The 23,725-nt window shown below is 47.7% G+C and overlaps 7 protein-coding genes across 7 annotated transcripts; 4 read left to right on the top strand and 3 right to left on the bottom strand.

Annotated features, from left to right (window-relative positions):
* Positions 1–1,019: 1,019 nt before the first annotated feature.
* N7469_002124 (FAD-dependent oxidoreductase) lies at positions 1,020–2,658 on the top strand (the record flags this gene model as incomplete). Its single annotated transcript, XM_056641044.1, is given in 5 exon segments — positions 1,020–1,158; positions 1,272–1,639; positions 1,653–1,841; positions 1,905–2,245; positions 2,346–2,658. 5 exon segments carry the CDS (start codon positions 1,020–1,022, stop codon positions 2,656–2,658), a joined length of 1,350 nt encoding a protein of 449 aa, XP_056503538.1.
* A 5,714-nt stretch (positions 2,659–8,372) lies between these two features.
* N7469_002123 (uncharacterized protein) lies at positions 8,373–9,332 on the top strand (the record flags this gene model as incomplete). The annotated part of the gene is made up of 1 exon (XM_056641043.1): positions 8,373–9,332. The coding sequence occupies one exon, from the start codon at positions 8,373–8,375 to the stop codon at positions 9,330–9,332; it is 960 nt and encodes a 319-aa protein (XP_056503537.1).
* Positions 9,333–11,837: 2,505 nt separating this feature from the next.
* Positions 11,838–13,949, top strand: N7469_002122 (uncharacterized protein; the record flags this gene model as incomplete). The annotated part of the gene is made up of 1 exon (XM_056641042.1): positions 11,838–13,949. One exon carries the CDS (start codon positions 11,838–11,840, stop codon positions 13,947–13,949), a length of 2,112 nt encoding a protein of 703 aa, XP_056503536.1.
* A 1,573-nt stretch (positions 13,950–15,522) lies between these two features.
* On the bottom strand, positions 15,523–16,172 carry N7469_002121 (DUF2841 domain-containing protein; the record flags this gene model as incomplete). Its single annotated transcript, XM_056641041.1, has 2 exons — positions 15,523–15,827; positions 15,881–16,172. 2 exons carry the CDS (start codon positions 16,170–16,172, stop codon positions 15,523–15,525), a joined length of 597 nt encoding a protein of 198 aa, XP_056503535.1.
* Positions 16,173–17,398: 1,226 nt separating this feature from the next.
* On the top strand, positions 17,399–17,785 carry N7469_002120 (uncharacterized protein; the record flags this gene model as incomplete). Its single annotated transcript, XM_056641040.1, has 2 exons — positions 17,399–17,509; positions 17,567–17,785. The coding sequence occupies 2 exons, from the start codon at positions 17,399–17,401 to the stop codon at positions 17,783–17,785; spliced, it is 330 nt and encodes a 109-aa protein (XP_056503534.1).
* A 667-nt stretch (positions 17,786–18,452) lies between these two features.
* Positions 18,453–18,972, bottom strand: N7469_002119 (VOC family protein; the record flags this gene model as incomplete). The annotated part of the gene is made up of 2 exons (XM_056641039.1): positions 18,453–18,691; positions 18,753–18,972. 2 exons carry the CDS (start codon positions 18,970–18,972, stop codon positions 18,453–18,455), a joined length of 459 nt encoding a protein of 152 aa, XP_056503533.1.
* Positions 18,973–20,422: 1,450 nt separating this feature from the next.
* Positions 20,423–22,303, bottom strand: N7469_002118 (uncharacterized protein; the record flags this gene model as incomplete). Its single annotated transcript, XM_056641038.1, has 1 exon — positions 20,423–22,303. The coding sequence occupies one exon, from the start codon at positions 22,301–22,303 to the stop codon at positions 20,423–20,425; it is 1,881 nt and encodes a 626-aa protein (XP_056503532.1).
* Between the last annotated feature and the right edge of the window lie 1,422 nt (positions 22,304–23,725).

The following is a 23,725-nucleotide window of genomic DNA, read 5'->3' as shown; positions in this document are numbered from 1 at the left end:
GGAAAGGTAATAATACACGAGGCAGGAGGACCCTTCTTTGGCATCAGATCAGAGCAATATGTGTAAAAGCATGAGGAATTAGGCCGCATCCTGCAAAAGTAAAAGCCCAGTTGAAGTACACTGCAGGTACTTAAGTGTTGATCGAGACAAGTGTCAATTAGTCATAACTATAGCAAGCTCTGTTCGAGTTGGGGCGCGGAACTTTAGTATCATTTCTTTGCCATGGGAAAGCAACACCATTGTCTGGCTTTTTTGGGTGCAGACCCTTGGAATCAAACAGCAAGAGACTTGGATAACTCAAATAATTCCACTATACAACAGTGTGCATATTGTCGGTATCAGTGGAGAATTGGTATTGTAAGGCCTGGTCAGAATGTATTTTTGTAACTTAACCAAGAGCCTTAGTCATGCTCGGGCACATAGTTACAAATTAGTGTGTGTAAGAGCATAGACAATAAAAGGACAACTATTCATGGACCTCATTGGGTGTACAGTTTGTAACACCGACATATATTTTGCAACTGATGTGTTTTGTCGGTCAAAGTGGAGAAGAATCTTATTAGTGTAATCTATTTCATTCAGCATCGACAGCTCCCTGATTCCCAAGGCATCAACTGCTGAATCAGCTTGAAAGAGCCCCTTTAATTTGCAAATAGAACTGTACAAATCTACACATCTCAAGTACTGAGCAATGGCCTCATTGTACATCTCGTATTGGTTGGTATATTACGGTCCACTGAGCTCTCCGAAACGAATGGACTGCCGGCCTACACTATTTCCGACACTAAAATCGCTGAGTCAGCGGATACGGCGCAACCTTCGATCCCGAGTTCGGGAAGGGCATTGGCTAGCGCATGTACCCGCGACTATAAAGACCGACCTCTATGCCTTTCCGTATGCACTATTCAGGTACAATCCAACACATGAACAATATCAAACCTTTAAATACCAGCAAGGTTCAAAGTTAAACGACCACGTTTTCCTCGGCGAGTCAAGTATCGGCCCTGGCAAACTCAACCATGGAACGAGAAAAAGACACCGGAATTTCCATACTTGTTGTCGGGGGTGGCATTGCGGGTTTAACCTTCGCCATTGAGGCTCACCGGAAGGGTCACAATGTTCAGGTTATCGAACGACGACTCCGTGGGGAGACTGCAGGTAAGCACTGTCTCCAACTCCTTCGCATCTTAATACAAATCACCAGAAGATGGACAACCGCAAACATGCTGTACCTACTAGCTGATTGAGTGGCGCATTAACTCTTGATGTAGGTGAAATGATTGTGATTACAAGCCCTGCCCTCCAGACCCCGAAGAAATGGCCCGGCTTCATGGAACGGGCGAGACAAGAGGCAGTTGCCCCGGTGGTCACTATGAAAAAGTTCGACGGGACTCTGATCGGGTCCTTCCCCATCGGTAACCCAGAGGACCCATCTCTAGCCATCTACCGATCAAAGCTGCATAACGTGCTCTACGAGTACGCCGATCAGATCGGCATCACGATCGAGTTCTCCGCCACAGCTTCAGAATTCTTCGAAACAGAGGACCATGCTGGTGTGGTCCTGTCTGATGGGCGCCGTCTCATGGCTGACGTAGTGGTGGCGGCGGATGGAGTTGGCTCCAAATCATGGGCATTGGTCGTTGGCAGCAAAGAGCCCCCCCATCAGCTCAGGATTCGTGCTTTATCGTGTCACATTCCCCGTGGCACCGGCCCTCGAAAACCCAGTCATCGCGGCGGAGCTTGAAGGATGCAAAGATCGTGCATTCCTACACGCCGGTTCGGGTGCACATATCGTTACTTGCAAATCGGCCAGAGAGATTTGTTGGTTGCTTACTCGCAAGGTATGTATTTTCACATGCCAAAGCCTGTGATGTGCGGTTGCCTATTAAACTAATCTCACGTAGGAGGATGGCAGTAATGCCGAAGAAGACTGGGCGAAGACAACATCGATCGACAAGGCACTCAAGGCTGTCGAGGGCTGGGAGCCGTTCGTGACCGAGCTTATCAAGGCGACACCCAACCACACCGTTCTTGACTGGAAGCTTATGTGGCGTAACCCGCAACCGCGATGGGCGTCATCTGGCGGCCGCGTCGTCCAGATCGGTGACGCCGCACATCCATTTCTGCCGACCTCGGCTAGTGGCGGGACTATGGCTATGGAGGATGCGTATTCTCTGGCAGCGTGCTTGCATATTGCTGGGAAGAAGGACGTGTCCCTCGCAACGAAAGTGCATAACCACTTGAGGTATGTGACTGTTAGACCCATATTTCCCTTCCCAGTTTTGGATAGGCGGGAGAAGTGGGTTAGAAGATACAGGGGCTAATAATAAATACGTTGACAACAGATTTGAGCGAGTCTCTTGCGCACAAAAAATGGGTTTCAAAAATCGCGAGGTCTACCACAACACCGACTGGGATGCCGTCGCCAAGAACCCCGAGATAATGGGCAAAATGGTTGGAGACTGGCTGGTGCATCATGACTCAGAGCAGTACGCATATGAGAATTACGGCGCATGTGCGGAACATCTCGTCAGGGGTATGCCATTTAAGAATACCAACTCTGTACCTGGCTACACCTACAAGCCATGGACTGTCAAGGAGCTTCTGGACGCTTCGGAGAGTGGCGAGCCGGTTGAAGATGAAGGTGACTGGTGCTAAATCGTTGGATGTGATGTAGAGAATATTTGATGTAAATGGAAATTCTGCCCTCAGCAATTATCTGAGGATCCTTCTTCAACATTCGGGCATCAATGGATACACTGGACAGACCATGAACGACGAATCTTCTGCATCTGCTGATGTGGCAGTGGAGCGACGAAAAGATTCGATTCTCGCGGGTTTGATGACTTTTCTAGACATCAAGACATGTATTATACTGCAAGTTGTTTATATGTGAGTCGGTTGGATGTTTATAATTAAGATGAGGGTGAGGGGGAGAATGAATTACTGAAAGCATAAATCCTTTTCTATAATGTAAGGTAATTGGGGCGATATCATTGTGGAAGCCACATATCTTTACGCCATGTAGAGAACCCCAGCGGTATTTCCATTTTATATACCATGAGTGTGGATTGTATGCGAGCCCAATGAGAATGGCTCCCCCGGGCCTGACACCATCCATCCATGGCGGAATTCCGGAGCTTGATGGTCTGTCTAGTGAGTGAGAAGGCAATTAGTTCAACCTAATTGGATTGGCCATCAAAGAGCCTATAGCTCTACCCCGGGACTCTTCAACCTTACGTAGCTGATTCCAGTTGACAGCTCGCCGTCAAATTCTGACATAGGGATGAGTGGACACTACATTCGTACCTGCAAGAACATCCAGAAGTGCGCAAAATGCGCCACGGAGGACCATCACCAGAGTCGCTGCGATAATTCGGTTCCAAAGTGCGTTCCATGCGGTGGACCACATGAATTCTATAGTAAGGATTGCTGGAAGCTCTACCCATCACGACAGGAATAAAACACTTCGAATAATGTAAGTGAATGTGAGGAAACAGGGAGCAGTGCATGAGTCTCCTGAATGACAAAGAGACTCAGGGCAGTGGTACTAGCGATTCAGGAACCTCAGGCGAGGATGATTCAAGGCCGACTCTTGACCACCCCGATGGGGCATCACAAACAGACAAAGATGGATCTCTCCACCCGGAAGGAAGGGAGAGGGCGTTCCGGAGCATGCTTTGGGTCAAGAGAGATGTGGAAGCGGAGCAAGTGCGGATCGAGTCGCCGGACCTGACAGCGGCCGTCATGTGGCTTCCAGAGCGACTGATTCTTATAGCATCAGTTCATGTAGAGGGAGAGGACGTCTCGGCGTTGAACGACGCATGCGACCACCTCAGAAAAGCAATCACATAGGTACGGCGAGACACGGGGACGGTGGTAGAGATTATGATTATGGGGGATTTCAACCGCCATGATCAACTGCGGGGAGGAGGCAATGTGTCCTTGGCCTGGCAAGGCGAAGTGGATCCGATAATCGACCTCATGATGAATTTGCACTCAGCAGCCTGCTCAAACGAGGCACCAAGACATGGCACAGCGGAGGATATCCGAGGGACTGCGAGTCGACGATTGACCTCGTCCTCGCCTCGGAAAGCTTGACGGACTCGATGGTCAAGTATGCGGTACATGGAACGGAGCACGGCTCGGACACCGCACCATTGAAACCATTTTCGATGCTCCTTGACTGGCCCCAAAGCAGCCAGAGCGACTTCTCCTGAAGAACGCACCTTGGAAAGAGATCGATGCTAGAATTGCAGGAACGCTAGTTGCCATTCCGGTGGAGGCTCGGTGCAGCAAAAGACCGATCGGCTCACGACCGCGGTTTCGGAAGCGGTTCGTGCATTGACGCCGAGGGCCAAACCGTCACCGCACGCAAAGCGATGGTGGACGGCGGACCTGACGCAACTCCGTCAGATATACACGTATTGGAGAAACCACGCCCGCTCGGAGCGACGGGCAGGGCGAAGGGTGCCACAGCTGGAGGACGCGGCCATGAGCGCCGCGAAACAATACCGTGACGCAATTCGGAAACAGAAGAAGAATCACTGGAGAGAGTTTCTGGCCGACAACGATAACATATGGAAAGCTGCTAAGTACCTGAACTCAGGAGAAGATACGGCTTTTGGGAAGGTACCGCAGCTTCTCCGAGCGGATGGAACGGTTACCACCAACCATAAGGAGCAGGCAGAAGAACTGTTGTCCAAATTCTTCCCGCCCCTACCGGACAACATTGAAGATGAAGGAACCAGACCACAAAGAGCGCCGGTAGAGATGCCAACCATCACCATGGAAGAGGTTGAGCGGCAGTTACTCGCAACGAAGTCTTGGAAGGCGCCAGGTGAGGATGGCTGCCGGCCATAGTGTGGAAGATGACCTGGCCCACGGTCAAATATCGGGTCCTCGATCTCTTCCAGGCGTCACTGGAAGAAGGCACGCTGCCGAAACAGTGGAGACATGCAAAGATCATTCCACTGAGAAAACCGAACAAGGAAGATTACACTATCGCAAAAGCATGGAGACCGATCTCACTGCTCGCAACACTGGGCAAGATCTTGGGATCGGTGGTGGCAGAAAGGATCTCGCACGCAGTGGAGAGCCACGGTCTGCTCCCGACCAGCCACTTCGGGGCTCGAAAGCAGCGGTCCGCGGAACAAGCACTCGTACTCCTACAGGAGCAAATCTACGCAGCATGGCGAGGGCGACGGGTGCTGAGCCTCAGCTTCGATGTCAAAGGGGCCTACAATGGGGTCTGTAAAGAGCGACTGCTCCAGAGAATGAAGGCGCGAGGCATACCAGAAGTCCTCCTTAGTTGGGTCGAGGCGTTCTGCTCCGAACGGACAGCGAACATTCAAGTTAATGGGCAACTATCTGACGTTCAAGACCTGCCACCGGCTGGGCTACCACAGGGCTCGCCCCTGTCCCCAATCTTATTTCTTTTCTTCAACGCGGACCTCGTGCAGAGACAGATTGGCAGCCAGGGAGGAGCAATTGCCTTCATGGATGATTTTACCGCGTGGGTCACAGGGCCAACCGTGCAGAGTAACCGGGAAGGTATCATAACCATCATCAATGAAGCACTGGACTGGGAGAAGAGGAGCGGAGCAACTTTTGAAGCGGACAAAACAGCCATTATACATTTCGCACCCAAGGCTCGCAAAGTGGACCGAGAGCCGTTCACCGTCAAGGGACAGACGGTCGTGCCTAAGAACAAGGTTAAGATCCTCGGGGTCCTGATGGACACGCGATTGAAGTACAAGGAACATATTGCCAGGGCAGCGTCCAAAGGCCTGGAGGCAGCGATGGAGCTTCGACCACTTCGAGGTATCTCCCCAGCGACAGCGCGGCAGCTGTTCTCATCGACAGTAGCCCCAGTGGTGGACTATGCCTCGAACGTCTGGATGCACGCCTTCAAGAATCAAAACATGGGACCGATCAACAGGGTACAAAGAGTAGGAGCGCAAGCAATTGTGGGCACATTCCTCACCGTGGCGACCAGCGTAGCGGAGGCGGAGGCCCATATCGCCACGGCACGACACCGATTCTGGAGACGAGCCGTGAAGATGTGGACGGACCTCCACACACTACCAGAAACCAACCCTCTACGCAGAAGCACAGATCGGGTCAGGAAATTCAGGAGATACCACCGCTCACCACTGTACCAAGTAGCGGATGCACTGAAAAACATCGAGATGGAATCGCTGGAAACCATCAATCCGTTTACACTAGCACCGTGGGAAACACGCGTACAAAAGGATGATGGTCTCATCTCAGAGGGGTCAACTGTACCGGGAGGATCAATGCAGATAGCGTTTAGCAGCTCGGCGCGGAATGAACTGGTCGGGTTTGGAGTGGCGATCGAGAAACAACCACCACGCCAGCGGAAAGTGAGACTGAAGGTCTTGTCCCTCACGTTAGGGGCGGGAACAGAACAAAATCCATTTTCTGCGGAGTTAGCGGCAATGGCGCACACATTGAAGACACTCGTGGGACTGAAAGGTTTTAGGATTACACTGATCACGAGTAACAAAGCGGCAGCTCTCACGCTGAAGAATCCGCGACAACAGTCGGGTCAGGAATTTGTCTGCCAAATCTACAAGCTGATGACAAAACTGCAGAAAAATGGAAACCGGGTCAGCGTCCGGTGGATTCCTACAAGTGAAGACAACAAACTTCTAGGTCTGGCGAAAGAACAGGCCAGAGCCGCAACACAAGAAGATGCCGTACCGCAAAAACAGGTCCCTAGGATGAAATCAACAACCCTGAATATAGCGCGGTCTCAAGCTGCCCTCAGCAGTGAGCTACCCGAGAACATAGGAAGTCATTCCAGACGAGTGGATGCCGCACTTCCAGGAAAACACACGCGACAGCTGTATGACCGATTATCGTGGAAAGAAGCGAGCGTGCTGGCCCAGCTCCGCACGGGCATGGCAAGACTCAATGGATATCTCTTTCGAATCAATGCTGCCGACACAGACCAATGCGCATGTGGACAAGCAAGAGAGACCGTGGACCACTTCCTCTTTCGATGCCGGAAGTGGACTGCACACCGGACGGAAATGCTACAATGTAGTCACACTCACCGAAGCAATGTCTCCTTCTTCCTAGGTGGAAAATTGCCCTCCGATGATCAGAACTGGACGCCCAACCTGGAAGCAGTGCGAGCCTCGATACGATTTGCCATTGCTACGGGCCGACTTGAGGCCACTTAACCGTGCCAACGAACGCAGATAGAATACCTCCCCTTACTAACCCCAACACCTTGTGACAGATAGTAGACGCGCTTCAACTGCCGAGGATAGGATGTTGAACACTTGAAGAAGCGCCTTCAAGCCAGTCTACTCACCAATACTAACCCACAGGGACCGACGATGAGATTGGAAGCTAAGATATCAAACACGGAAGGAAGTACTGTATGGGCTCCAAGGAGACACGGCGTATACCCAGAAATGCATGTATTGGTAGATTAGTGATAGTTGCCCTTTCGGTTCAACCGCCGGGCGTTAATGAATTGTGTGTGTGTGTGTGTGTGTAATGAAAACACATGCCTGTTCCTTCTCACTTCTTTGCATCCTAATTCTATCTAAAATTGGTTGAGGGGCGATCTAAACAATTTAAGTGCCGGAGATCCTACCCGATATTCTTCCAAACAGAATCGTGCTGCTGTATTCGTTGGATTTGTTGTTCTCAATGGCCTCATTTCGTTTATTTTACTTGAATTTAAAGAGGTCTCATTCGCACAAGAGCATTTCTCTATCTATAGAGGGATGTGGCTGCTGATCAACTTTTTGGTTATGTTTATGGGGTGCAAAATCTTGCCCTGTTAGCACCTTGACAGCGAAGATTCTTTGTTCAGTGATGTTCAAGAAGGGTCAACTCCTCTGCCAGGTTTTCTGATTTTGCGAAAAAAAAAAACTTCCGCTCTCGCAGATACAGTCAGCCTGTCAGCTCGGAACGAACAGAGGGGTGAGGGGTTATTTGGAGAACATAGACCGAGCGGTGATATTTTCGAATTGTCTCTTCTAACTAGTATGGCTTTATGTAAGGTACAATGAGATGTCTGCTCAAGAACTGGATCGCTGCAACTTGGGCCTATTCCGGTTAGCGGAATGGCCCATACTGTTTCCTCCCCCGCACGAGATCTGACATCTCGTGACAGTGACAGAAGTGATCACGGGTGCCTTCGCGTTACTTTGGCTAGCCCTGAATTTCAGGGGTATGGGAGAGCTACTTGATCAAAAATTGTAGCAAGTTACTCGCTTTTGCCTTCAAACCCTATTTCCTTATCCTCTACTTCTTTACAAGCATGACATGCAAGACCTAGCAAAGATATTTCTATCGCTGCTTCTCGAAGAACAGTGGAGGAGTGTGAAATGGGTTTAAATTATACCGGTCCTCGACTCTCAAAGTCGGATCTTCTATTAAATTTTGTGCAGCATATGACATTCGATCCAAACATTCGCACCGCTTTGGTCTCCGGAACTGACCGCCCCATTGAAGCTCTTCATCGTGCATTCGTGAAATACTACAACCTGAATGAGCGGGCTAGTGACATCTGGATCGCTATAATTTCGGTCCCGATGAGTGAAAACGACAGGCTACCCTACGATCATGCCGTGGAACTTGCCCTTGACCTAGGGTATTGTCCTGAAGAGGGAAAAAAATTCATCCACGAGTATATATTCGAATGGGAGATTGAAAACCGATATGTGGAGCTTATAGTTTCTGTTGATACACTTATTGACCGCGGGTTGGACCTGGGCTCCTATATCCAAAATGGTCGTTTGCCAGACCTTCAAGGATTCCGAGTTTCGATAACCGAAATGATTTTGGGCCTTCCTTTGGACGGATATTCAGTTGGGAGAGAATTAGGTCGAATGGCAAAATGTTTTGGTGCTAGAGCTCCTGTGGAAGAAGTCGCACATAAGCTTTGGACTGATTCACCGACATACATCTACGTCAAAGAGGAAAGTCTGAATGTGAAATGGAAAGTCACAGAAAGCGCGGAAAGTGGGGAATACGAAATCTTCAGAATCAGGGATATTGATTTCGAACATTTTTACTGGATGTCTCGGGGAATCGACGAGGTCCTTTTTGATTCTTGGCTCGCAGACGGCATTTTCATTGAGGAACGTATTGCACATGCAGAACTGGCTAATAACTTGACTACTGAGATGGAAATTTTGTGGGAGCTTTACTGGGATGATTTGCATTTTGAGGCATGGAATGGAATCAACTCAGGCTCTGCCACAGATAAGGCACGAAAACTGCAATCCCGGGAGCAGGGGATTCATGACCAGATCGAGAGACAGGCCATTTCTATAGGTTTATGATTGATGTCGAATTTGGTGATATATGTATCAAGTTAGACTGCTAATAGCCTTTCGCGGGCCCGAATGGTTGATTGATTCTCAACAGTGTCAAGCATTGCCTACCAATTTACCAATTCGACCCAAGATGGACACCCAGGATAGCGCCAGACCCTTTGCAATGAAGCAACCGAGGGATGGAGGAGGGAAGTTGACAGAATTACCGACGGTCGCCTAGTTTTCTCGGTTTGCATGGAGCCTTCTAGTCGTACACCTTCAATTGTAGTACTTATACAAAAGGGTACAAAGCTAAGTATGAATACGCCGTATATACGATGTCGGTAATTTACGTCAGAGCCAACATAGGTTACCGTATCATGTGATTAGGGTTTGAAATAGTATCTCTGTCTTCCTATATGGAAGGCAATAACGGCCGGCACTGTACAAGATGCCGATCTGCAATATTGTTATCTGCATTATCTATCAGTTCAGATTTTTAGCATCTGTTATTTGTACGGGCGATCTTTCACTAGTCTCCTTCCAGATTCTTATATGCGTCGTTGAGTGCATTGGACTCCTCCACGTCATCATCCGTGTCCAGATAAGGCTCCTTCCGATCTGCCACCTTTTGCGCCTTATGAAAACAATCACTGTTGGGTGGTGGTTCAGGTTCATAGGAATGGATCATTAGTTCGCAGGAGCTCCAAGGCACAAGCCCTATCGAAGACCGAAGCCTGCATTTGAATCGTAAATTAAGGTATATGGATTGAGAGACTTGTCTTAAGAATTTTCATTCTCTGTGTACATAAGCTATACTATACTAATTCTCAAGCTTGAGATCACAGTATACTTAGAACTAAGGAAAATTTATTCTTGTTGTCGATATATCATGACTTAATAATTCATATTTAGTTGTTTGGGGTGATACGCATGGCCGGATGATTCGCTCGCATAGGAAATACGTTATACCGCCCCACGATGTGGTAATGTCAGCAGGTAGCAAGGCACATACATGACAGTGCGGAAATAGAATCATCAAAGAACCCTTTTATATTTCACAGCAGAAGTTAAGCCGCGGGGAATACTGATCACCATGGATGTCGAATCGACTACGAGTTCTTATTGCGCTCTTACACTCGCGGCCGCTCCAACTACCCCAGCGAGTGGGACTTAACCTTGGTCTCCCCACATCCCTCGATTTCGCAAGGATACGGTGAACCACCATCACACATCACGCAAACGGAGTCGGCGGCTAGTATATCCAAATACATAAACCCAGACAAGATGTCTATCTGGTTTTTGGTATCTTCATCCGACGCTGATTCTACCCAGCACTTTCACTGCTAGTACTCTTCTCACCGAACAAGAATTACAAAGAGGTCGACATTAATCAACCAGATTATACAGCGAATGCACTAGGCCTCAGTGAGCAGTCAAGCAAAAGTGCCAATATTTCACGAAATGTTAAGCAACGTGCCAGCGATATGTACCCAATCTACTGGGTAAAGCCGGAAGTGGGAACCCATCAGAATAACGCAGCAAGAAGCGGGCCCGTACGATCACACATTATGCGTGAATTTCATCGCCGGAAGCCACATAAAAAGTATATTCTGCTTATTATTTCCAGGACAACTGCTTAAAACGCCTTGCACCTAAGAAGTAATCTTCATTCCCTAATGTACCTAAAATGTCGGGACTATGAGGTACTGTAACATTCGAAATCGCTTTTACCACCCAACTCTTTCATTCTCTTTCCCTGTGCCCCACCTAGATCGCGCTAAACTGTATCTGGGCCGATAAGACCCGCCGATTGGTTTGTTACGATTCAGTTCTTTCTGAAGAAATGTGCAATTTAACACTAGCTCTCCTGTCCCAAATCCCAAGGTATCATCAAATAAATACAACATCATGCCGTGAATTACTCAATGATGGTTTTCAATAACTACGCCAGCATGACGGAAATGGCCGATTGCACTCCGTGCTCGGGTCCCGACAGCTTCAACACACCCTTTGAGGAAGGTATCGAATCCTTGATCGGGGGTTTGTTCATATTTTTTGCCAGTGGCGCCGAATGTATGCCTTCAGCTCGGAGCAAAACCCCTCTACAGGATTGAGATCAGTCGAGTAAGGGGGCAGATAAAGCAGTTTCAGGCCAGCATCTGAGCACATTTCTTTTATTCGATCAGAGAGGTGTTCTTTCTGCGTTCACGGACCACGGTCTTGGCACTTAGATTAGAGAAAGAGGCTGGTGTTATGGAGCACTGATCGTCCTCGGCTACAACTCCCCACCATTCATGAACGTAAACGCAAAATGTAGGACCCACCCACAAACCGGTTTACTTACGTACCGAGGGTGCCTACCGCTGGCTTCGCAAGTGAACACCGAGGGCTAGAAACTTCCTAGACTTGTCTCGAATCAAGCTTCAGCGCGCGCTCTTGAATATCAGCCCACGCTGATGTTGTAGACCCTGTCGCATCTACTATCGACGTAAACTGGTTACATATAACTCGGCTTTCCACTCCCCGAGAATGTCTCTCAGTGAACGCATACTGAACCTTTCTACGGATGACACAGTTGCTCCAGATGTTGAGGATCGTCGCCACAGCGCCTCAAGAGATACGAGAGCAAGCCCAGCCGGCTCTCACTGTCTCTTGAACGATAGGTTTCGTACAAAGACGAGATCATTTTCTGAGCAGACATCCGCAGATTTGAGTCCTATTTATCGCTATACTCCCATTCCTACACTGATCCTCAACCAGCATCTGATCGTTGTGGAGGTTTCAGATAGCCATTGTACCTTTTCAGGTCAACTTAGGGAAGACGTACTGGGTACTAGCGCCAGCGACCTTCCGGCCTATTCTATCCCTGCGCCAGACACCCTTTCTCTTTACGGCGCCCTTAGCGCAGCCATCTCCTCAAAGAAAATCCAGATGATCGAGAACATACGCGTTGAGAACTCAAAATCCGCTTATCAGCTTCGCATCACGCCGATATTCAAAGATTCAGCTTTGATTTATGTTGTCTTGGAAGCTCAGAATACCTCAGATGATCACTGGGAAACTTCTGATGAACACCACGCTTACGTGAACGAAACGTACAAAATCCTGGTCAATACTGTTCAAGATTATGCCATATTTATGCTCGATACTCATGGCCATGTCGCTACCTGGAATCGTGGCGCTGAACTGCTCAAGGGATACGCTCCCTCAGAAATCATTGGAAAACACTTCTCATTATTCTACAGTCCCGATGACCGTAGCGCAGATAAGCCAGCTAAGGGACTGGCCTTAGCTCTGCAGAAAGGACGGATGGAAGCTGAGGGCTGGCGGTATCGACGAGATGGATCTCGATTTTGGGCTAACGTTATGATTACCCCAATCCATCAGTTTGGCCAACACGTTGGATTTGTCAAGGTGACGCGTGACTTGACGGAACGCAAGGCGGCCGAAACACGTATGATCGCAGCCTTTGAGGAATCGTCCAAGATGAAAACTGATTTTCTTGCAAATATGAGTCATGAGATTCGGACCCCAATGAACGGCATGCAGCTCGCTCTCGCAATGTTGAAAGACACTGATCTCACGAACCAGCAGCTGGAGTATACCTCCATCATTGAGGACTCGACGACAACTTTACTACAGGTCATTAATGACGTGCTTGATTACTCGAAGCTCTCCTCTGGATCCTTTTCCTTAATCGCTGATATCGTGGATATCAAAAGTATTGTCGGCGCTGTTATGCGTAACTGCAGGTCTCTCTTGAAACCAGAAGTCGAGCTGGAATTCTCAACCCCGGCGGATTTTCCACAAGCCTTGCGAGGTGATCCTCTGCGGTATCGCCAGGTCGTGCAGAACATGCTGGGCAACGCCGTCAAGTTCACGGAATCTGGTCATATTCGAATATCTCTATCATATGCGCCTAACGAATCCGACTCTCAAGCATACACAGTCAGGACTGAAATCGAAGACACAGGCCTTGGAGTTCCTGATTCTGCTCTTAACACCCTTTTCACGCCTTTCACGCGTTATGCGGATTCCGCATCCAAGAGATACCAAGGTACAGGCCTTGGGCTTTCTATTTGCAAGAGTTTGGCTGAACTTATGAACGGCATGGTTGGATATCGGCCAGGCCTTCATGGAAAAGGCAGCGTGTTTTGGTTCACAGCCAGAATGGGGTGCATGGACTCAGTGTCATCAAATGAGAAACGCGAAACATCGTCCACGGATGGGCTGACAATTCTCATGGATAAATTACGGGAAGTCGCCCCGCAGAGGCACATTTTGTTGGTGGAGGACAATCTTGTTAACAACACTGTGATGCTCAAGCTTCTTCAAAGCATGGGTTTTGAGCGTGTCGATCTAGCCTGGAACGGTGCGGAAGCTGTACGGCTAGTGAAGCAAAAACCGTTGACATACAGCATTATCCTGATGGATATCAGTATGCCAGTCATGGATGGTTTGGAAGCCACGTCATGTATTCGGGAAATGAACAATAACACGCCGATTCTGGCGCTCACGGCTAATGCACTGAAGGGCGACTGCGAGACATGCCTTGCTCGGGGAATGAATGACTATATCGGGAAACCTGTGCACAGGGATCAGTTGGTGCGCGTGCTTTGGAAATGGATAGGTACTGATTGAAGGTATTGCCGGATACGCCGGTGCAGACCAAGACCAAGCTGGCTCTCACTTCGAGATGCATTGTCGGTGCTATACGGGTAGCTCGTCTAGAACGAGGCGCGATTATCCCTGAGAGGATATTCTGGTTGCGACAATAGATATTGCGCAAGTTAACTGACGGGCTAATGTGCCCCTCGAGGGTAGACGTACACCAGCCTGTGGCTGGATCCCGTGTCCTGATGGTCTTATCATCCGACGCTGATGCGAGTCGACTTCCATCTGGCGACCAGGCAATCGACCCGACCCTCCTGCTATTAACCTCGAGGGTTTGAAGACATAATACTCCAGTTTTCATCTACCACCTGGGCTGTTCAAAATCCAATCTGGCTTCTCTTTCGGATAACATGTCCTCGTGGTTTTCTGGGTTGGGCTAAAGTTAAGCCCTGAACTGTATACTTGAAAGGGGCTGCTTTCGATTTCATGTCTGCAGTATCTAATGAAACGGGACGCGTCGTGAACTCTATCTAGCAGGTCCTGTAACTTCCCTTGTTTCTATGAAGGGCCTGGTTAAAGTCGAGATACTTCCGGAATCTAAATAATCACTCACATAGAGTATGTCCACCAGCTTTAGTATAGTGGCCATCCCTTTTAATACGCATCCCGGAATGCTTTATAAATTTTTAATTTTAGCTACTTGTTACGGACCCTGCGATGAGGGGCCGCAACTTACTGATGGGCCGCAACTTACTGATGGGCCACCGAGAGCCAACCAACCTACAGGGTTCTGTGTGGATAACTAGACGGAACCGAGAAGTGCAAAACAGCCTCTTACTATTTAAAAAATGGATGAGCGTGTTTCAGAATAGAGTTCATGAAAGAATTGAAAAGGACAAGGTCGTGAAACTGATTTCGAGCGGCCCTGTAGCAGTTTTTCTTGCCTGAACATCTTTCTACGATCGCATGCAACGGTATCCGAAATTGGCCATGCGGTTCAGCACTTGTAGCTTGTTGCTGATAGGCTTACACTCTAGGACTACTTCCCGCACCCTTTCAATCATTAAATCTACCTGCCAACACTGAAATAAGACATGACTGGATGTATCTTAAGGGCTATATGTTTGCCACCTGGCGCGCCTTTCTAAGTACATTACGGAAGCAACGAATTTCCTTTATCTTTCATCACAAATACAGTATCCAGAATAGGCAATTAGTAACGAGAGTATGTGAAGGTATCTACCCATTGTCGTGCATATTTAGATGCGATCTGTAAATACTGCCATTTCGGGAAGAGCCGACCTGGGAGCTCACATCTTCCATTACCGGATTAGTCTCTCGTAAAGAATGGCTGGTAGCACAATGAGAGGAGATCAACCTCGAGGAACTGGAAATTGCTGTAGAATGACGACATTTCTTCTCCGTCATCGAGAGCTTTGTATCAAATGGAATGGACAACGGTGCAGAGGCCGAGAAAGGGTCTATCGTACAGTCTTGGCCAGTGGTGATTTCCGCAAAGTGAAACTGCGGGTGAATACGGGCATTGTGCTCAATTTTGCTGGCGGAAGTGTGATTTATATGTCGCTGAATCCGTTTGATCTTATTTGTTGGAAATTTCATCGGCTGTGGGTAAATTAATTCTCGAAATAAGAACAGTTGCATTTTTGTCTGGATGTACTTCGTCAGACTTTGTATGATAAGTTGGTTGCAAGCCCATACCAAGGAGACCCTCTAAAAACATTTCCTCTTCTCCTCTAACACGATATAACTCATCTAGGAGTTCTAATCGTTCGACTGGAATAATCTGCCGTCGAACAGACTGCTCCGCACTTTTCAGTCTTTGTGATGTAATTCCGTGACTACAGCGCAAATCACAGAGGATATGAAGAAGAAGCGCGATACGTTCTAGTAAGATGGTGAGTATAGTGGGTACCATGCACAGTAAAGGGTCATGTTACCTGCTTTGAGTAGATGGTCGGGCTCCCGGTGGCGCACTTCAGGAGGCCACCATGGTGGCTTACTCTCCTCGGGGTTTAATTGCTGTAATTCACCTGCGACGATCTTTCGTCCATTGTAAGGGTATTGGACTTGCTTGTGGGGCTCAACAAGTTTCACATAGGCTTTTGCCAGGACTCGCAGTTGGTTTGCTGTAAATTCTGGAAGACGTTTTCGTAGTACCGGCGCAGAGACTTTGTATCTTTGATAGGCAATACTGCTTCTTGAAACTCTAGCCTGAACCTTTGCATACATGATATTTCCTTGTGAAGCAATTCGTCTTTCAAGAGGGCCCCGGGACTACAGATTGAGTCTCAGTGTGGATGTAGTGTTCTTCAGGCTCTGTGCTCCTCGGAAAGTATGCTGATGTCTTTTTCCTGCCGCAGTGTTATTGCCAATCTTACACTGACAACACGGGCCGAGCCACTGCCTCCGAGAAAACTTGCACCCTGTTGCTCCGAAATATAGGTTGAACGGCACTCCGCTCAACGCATTCTGGTCCCGATTCAAGAAGGCTCTGTAGCCACGCCGTAAGCTTGCAAATTGTTTTCATATCCCCGCTGCACCCTGTCAGATCGAGGGCTAAATGCCATCGTAATAGGGATATTGCCGCGTTCCCGTAGCCCTGCTCCTCTTGTCCACATCTATTCCGAACCTTGTCGGCATGATCCGTCTATGACACCGAATGAGTTATCGCAGTATTCGACAAGAAAGAGAAATCTCGCATCAATGACCATTACGAAAACTACAGTTTCTTCCAAAACTACCCCAGATGGCGCCACAAAGCAAACGCTATCAGGCAATACCTTTGCCCCAGTCGATATATCCCCTCTTCACTGGTGTGCTTTGACTTGGTGCAACTGCATATCTGCTGGCCACTGGCTGTATCCATTCCAACAGCAGAGGCATACAATCATCCATGGGAGGATGTCCGTCTGCCACCGCAGACGTTTTCTCTAGTAAGAGCTGCTCCTGTTCCTCGTGTATATATGAGCTGACGCTTGCCTCATCTCTAGATCACCCATGGTCGATGTAAAACCACTGCCATGGTAAGTATGTGCCGCCTTCTGACACTGGACATGTTGCTGATGTAGATAGGAAATGTTTCGGTCTTAATTAGACATTCTCACATCCAATCGAGATATCTCATGGCCGCTATTACGAATCCCATTAGGTCGAGAATACACCGAGCTGTACGAGTTAAGCTGGACGTTGATGATTGATCGAGGAAATGTCGCGGAGGAATCTTTTGGCCATACTGAAAACATGACGAAGAACTAAAGTCGGCGAGTTACATTTCATCCCTGAAAGTTCGGAACCCAGCTGACCGCGTTGCCAGATCGCCGATTCGATGATCAATTCTCCCCACCTATGGCAGGCTGAATGCACCGAACGCTCCTCAGTGTCACAACGGACCGCTCGCAGAAGCATGACTCACGAAGGTCGTGATTCAATTCAGTCTAAATGATCTCCTCGGAAAGATGAAGGCTTCACCAAAGAACGACAACGCGGAGCTCGAGTGGAAAGAGGATCATGTACGAATCCTACGTGCTCAACAGCAAAAGCGAGAGATTGCCGACACACTAAACAAGGTTAGTTCTCTTACTCTCTAGTTATATGATAATCACATTTATATCTATCTATTTAAGGTTCGCAGTTTTGCTATCTACATAAATGCAAGCCCTCAACGCCGCGATGCTTTCTACAATCTTCAACCCGATGAGCCAAAGCTTGTGCCTATCCAGGACGCACGAACAAGATGGAATTCAACATATCTTATGCTTCGGCGAGCTAAGAGACTCCAAGCAATCTTTGACACATCCTGCTCGCAGTACGTTCAGCCTCATTTTGCACTACACCCCGAGTAATGGTGACAAATCGATTGTCTGTTATTCATTCTGCAGCCCTTCTTTAAATACACAACTGTCGTTTGTACGACTAAAGACATAAGTATTCACTTAGTCGTTAGTTTCTATAACAGACTTTTTGATCATCTACAAAAATTCAATTCGTCAGAAAAAAGGTGTGTTGGAAACAGCTAATGCTTTCCTCACTTAAGGCCGCGCAAGAGAAGCTATCAAATTACTATGCTATGACCGATAATATTGAAGGCGATCTCTACGCAATTGGTACGATACTTGCGCCAGCAAACAAGCTCCAGTTCTTCTCAACTAAGGACTGGGAGTCTAATAATCCAGAGAAGAACTATAAAAGGATCTATCATGAGAATCGGACGGAAAATTGTCAATGACAATAATGACAAGACGCTGATCTACTATTTGAAGACTCGCAAGCGTTACTACCTCCGCAACAAGACGAGCTTACAAGGTATCTTGAAAGTCGTACGTGCTCTCTTCTCTTTCTACTAAATATCACCAACTCTTTCTTTTAGCGACAGTAGGAGGCTCCCCTCGGGTCTTTTGGAAAGACCATGAACACGAGTTTCCTGTACTTACAAGCCTTGCCCGGGATATTATGTCGATTCCAGCAACTGGGGCAGGATTTTTAGGGTTTAGGGTTTAATGCCTTTCGGTTTCAAATGGCTACTCCTATATCGGTTCGGGATGATGGGTTACCTTGAAAACGGATGAGTAAGAAGACTGTAAAGATATATCTGGGCCAGGCACTTACCAGCTCCACGTTATTGCCGACGGGATCCAGGACAAATGCTCCATAGTAGTTTTCATGGTACTGTGACCTCAATCCTGGCTTACCATTACAGGTGCCTCCTGCGTCAATAGCAGCCTTATGGAAGGCATCGACAGTGGCCCGGTCTCAGGGCAGATTAATCCGTCAATACAAGCTCCAATGTAATTTTGCGCACGATTTGATTACCGGGAGCCGTAAAAGCAAAATGAATCCCAGACGGAATATTCGTATCTTTCTGGGCAATCCAGAAGTCCGGGACTTCGGCACCCAGTCCGATGAATCCTGGAAACTTCATAATCTCTTTGTAGCCCAAAGGAGAAAGGGCTTTCTTATACCATTCAATAAGAGGCTCAAAGTTCTCCTTCGAGGAGTAGATTGTGAGATGGTCGATTTTGCTGGACGCCATGGTTACCGAAAATTTGAGAGCTAAGGCAGACGATTGTTGAAGATGAAATGGATGGGAAAAATGGTAACAGTCGTATCACATCCTCGCAAGGATTTCTACCTGCTTTATATGTCGCGAGGGAATCCACGGCGTCTAGAATGACAGGCTGAGAGGACTACCGTGATTCACGTAGCTTTGGATTTTTACAAGAATTACGAGGTCCATCTCACGGTTTGATTGATAGAAATGGGATTTTCCCCTACTGGGTGCGTCATGACTTTATGCCCCGGCCAATTGCGTACAACTGTGCTGATTGTGACGCCTGAACAACACGAGCGCCACTTGCCGCAATAGCACGCCGCCAAGCTGACTGCCTAGCGCGGGGTGACCATCACATCGTCTCGGACCCTTGCCAAGCAGGTTAAAGGTGAGTGGGATACTCGTATCTTTCTTTTGAAAGTAAGAACACATTTTATTAAAAAAAGCTGGGGCACTATCAGCAGTTTTAAGCCTACATTCTTAGTCATACTGTCAAAGCAAGGCCAATTGTATGATAGACTAGGCTGAAATAGGAAGAAGATATTCTACCGAAACCATCAGAAAAGAGTGATTGATTGATTGAAGAGATAGCTAGGTGTACAAATTTGGAAAAGGTCCGGGTTGAGCCGTCCTTGTGTGGTGTAACCGAGTATTCGGAGTACCATACCGAAGTCGAGGTGTTACCCACTTTTACATACAAATGCGCAGGCAATTTGGTATTCCACGTGACAAATCCGAAGTCACTGAAATGTAAGTATACACATTTCCACGACACATATATTCCGACAGCTAATTGAAGCCGGCTACCTCCAAGTGGGGGCAGGGAATCTTGCGTTATGATTGGCACAACTGCGCGGGAAATACTCTGTAATGGCGGACCAGTGTCTTTACAGTCTACCGGACGCTTTTCTATGGGGTGCACGGACGTAAACCGTGGGATCGTGGACCATTCCCGAGGGTTGGGGTGCACACGATATCGTGAGATTGTGATATCGTATCGTTTTATCGTTAACGCAATCGCATCGCAGTGGAAACATTTGCAATACAATACTGTGTATCGTATCGTTTTTACTCCAAAGTTACGATACTTATCGCCAAAAAATAGTGAATAACTTGTCTTTGCGATACTATAACGATACGAAACATGCGTTAACGACATATTGCTGACTATCAAGAACGAGTTTAATAGCTCCGATGATAAGCTTACGGTAATCGAAATTCCTCTGCCATCTTACCAGAAGCTTTTTCAGATATTCGTACTTCCTCTGAATAAATATTGTAGAATGTTTCAAACCTGACTGCCATTTTTGTTTGATCGACATAGTTCATTCTCTCTTAGCCTATCCCAATCACCCTCATGGGATAGAGTAAACGGGTGTATCTGACCATCTCTCACACCTCAAACAAAGACATTAGAAATTATAGAAGTCAACTAAACAACAGTCCAGTGTTTAGAGAAATCAGGGTCCACATCAAGAGCACCGGCCGATGTGAGGTTCCAGTTGCCAGCATCAAAGCTAATCGATTCATCACCAACAGTGAAACTTTTGATAGCCAATCCGATTCCATCTGGTGAACTTTGGCCCACAGTGATCTTTTTGTTATGTTTCTTTCTATCCGTATATCCTCGAACCACACTATGGCCCACGTCGGTGATATTTGGGAATTGCTCAATCCAGGCATTCGAGATCTGCAGTCTGTCGATATTTGAAATCAAGTTGAGGCCAATCAAAGCCGGAGAAATTCCTTCCGCCCGAATGTTCGACACCGTGTAATCGCTAATCGTGTGGGTGGTATCAGCGGTATTGTTCGCCAATGGATTTTCATAGCTGGCCGAGTATCCGAGCAAAGCACGAGGCGCATATGCCGATCGTCCCGTGTATCTGGTGTGGATCACATCCGTGTGATCAACGGTGACGTTTGAGATATTCCGTGGATACCAACCCATTTGAATAATTGGCGCATTGTTTGTCTTCCATACCACAATTCGCTCGGCATGGATATCAGAATAATAGGTCTTGATGGTGTCGTCTCCAGAGTGGTAAAACACGTCCCGGACGTGGCTGTGAGGATACATTTGCAGACCATCGCTTTGGGTGAAAAAAGCCCCAACCTGCTTGTAGTCTGAAATATCCACACTGAAATTTTCAAGGTCTCCATAGAAGTCCATGACATTGAATGGTTGTGCATTGGTAGTGATTCCATTTATCGTCCATGACTGCCCGGCTGTAACCCCTTCCCCACGCCACATCTTAAGCGAGGTTGCATCTGATTTCGAATTGTTATAACCCGCTGCAGGGTTGGCTTGGTAGACATATTGCTCGCCCGAAAGGACTCCAAAGCCAGTGGCTTTCAGTGCAATGTTGTTGTTCATGTACTGCACAGCTCCCTTGACGTAAGCCCCTGGAGCAATATACACCCATGTGACGGAGGGGCTCAAGATTGCATGTGCCTTGCCCGTGAAATAGTACACACCAGGATTGAAAACAACCACCGGCTGACTGATTTGATCAAGCCCAGTAACAAGGCCTTCTTGAACCTGGTATATGTCGTCATCCTTCGTGGGGACCAGATCTGAGGATGGATATGGGCTGGCAAATATCAAGAGAGAATCCAATGGCTCTCTACCAACGACCGGCATTGATTCGTTGTAGCTTGGCACATAATAATCCCCCGATGGATCCACGTTCTGCACGTGGTGAGCATTGTCCCCTTCGCCAAAAGCGCGGTATTCCCAGATATTATCTGCAAATTCCACGGAGAATCGTAGCCCGTGGGTGTCTGGGGAATAGGGGACGTATATCAATGCGGAATTCCCTGTAACGTTTGCCTTCAGCGACAGGTTGGTCGGTCGTATAACGATTTTTTCGGCGGATATCGGTTTGGCATCACGGCGAGAGATCTTCACCACAACATCCGCTCCATACAGGAACTGAGACCAAGCCATTGTGGTGTTGATAGTTTCCTCGATCGTGATTCCATCGCCTTCGGGACAGATCGCACTATCATCAGGACGACAAAGCTGGCCTTTTCCACTGCGTGGAATCGATTCGTAAACAAAGGAGTCATAGTATTCGCTGTGACCCACTTTGCTCACTTGGACCGAATAGAGGTGGGATTGACGAACGTTGGTGTCGGCCACTGCTCCTTGCGGGTTTATCTCAGCCGTTGTGTGCCACCATGTTTTCAGATTGTTCGTGTTGGCAGTATGGTTGCTGACACCAGCCGTAATGTTGGACCGTTGGGTTAAGCCAATGAACTGAGCATATGCAGGCAGGATGGTAGTAAAGAGCGAAAGGTGGGAAGGTTTCATCTTTGCATTTACTCTTAATTTCATGCGAACGAACGTAGAGATGGTAGCCGTAAGTAAATAGCTCATCAACGACAATGGACGCCATTCTTATAAGATCTCCTCCATCTCCTATCTCACTGGTATTATAGCCAGCAATCCTATCAATACGATGTTTAATTTAGCAACTTGCCGTTGACCAAAACGTTATCGGGTCGATCTATCCGACTTCCGTCCGACTTCTGTCCGTCGGATGCTAATCCGGCCGAACCATATCACCAGTTACGATTCACATCGTCGTCAACCTGTTCGAAGGAATCGATTCGATGTGCCTCGTTTTCCACTGAGGGAAATTATGTTTCACCTAGATGTGCTGAGATGATTCAAAAATATGGCAGGGTTATCTTGGAGGACTTTCAAGCCTCGTATTTTATCCGTGCCCACTAACTGTAGACTTGTGGAGAAGATCGTCCGAAACATTAAACTCAACTTGTCGATCTACGTATGGGAACAGGATGAGAGCCCACCTTTATGCAAGAGGGATAATAATGGGAAGGACCAATTGAAGACGAACGTAAATATTTCTTGTCTTTCTCATTGGCAGTGAGTGATAAGTGAAAGTGACTAGAGCTGCATATAGATATCACGAACTTCTGACATCTATTCGTGCTGGAAGGGTCTCTTTCCTCCATAACCTCTACTAAGGCAGAAAGTAACGCACTCCAGTGTCATTTTTGAGGGATGGTGCGAAGGGCGGGTCAACTAACTTTGATTAAATCCTTACGCCCGATACTCCCATCGAACGTAATTAATGGTTGACAGCTGTGGAACCTGGCGGCGGCCTTTTATCGGAGTGTACATTGGCTCCACCTGGCCACAGGCGAAGGACTCCAGCCAATTTTGGAGTGCCTGTACGCGCCGTCGCCGACCGCAGGTCTCTGCGGTCTCAAGACCTCTTGCAATATACATATTGCTCCTCACCTGTATATTTCATTGATCATACGGTCCTAACATTTCTAATACGGGACAAGCCTCTAAATAAGATTTCGTGCCTCTTCGCAATTAGATATTCGCACAAAAATAATGGACATTAGTCTTTTCGAACAGATCTATCATCAATTACGGTAGCCGAAAATGCGTTTAAAGTACCGTACAAATCAATAAGTGAGGTTTGAATTAGGGGAATAAGTTGACCTAAACAACGGGGAATGGCGGCGGCTGCCAGTCAAAAACGGCCCATTACTATGATTGCCCCACTGAAGTGCGGAGGAGCTGAACGGAGAATGATCAACGGGTTTCGGGTGACAGATACACCCAATGAAGAGTGGGATTTACGCGGGCAACCTCATCAAATATAATATATCAAGTACGAAATATGCAGGCGCAACAAACTTGATTTGTGACATAATCAAAATCAATAAACCATTTGGCAACCAAAGGGCCCTG

This window comes from Penicillium citrinum (genome assembly GCF_028827155.1).
Source record: "Penicillium citrinum strain IBT 23319 chromosome Unknown utg000002l:1.0-3833315.0:1.0-3834789.0, whole genome shotgun sequence".
Classification (NCBI taxonomy): domain Eukaryota; kingdom Fungi; phylum Ascomycota; class Eurotiomycetes; order Eurotiales; family Aspergillaceae; genus Penicillium; species Penicillium citrinum.
The sequence above is the reverse complement of the archived record's forward strand: the minus strand, read 5'-3'. Positions and strand labels throughout refer to the sequence as shown.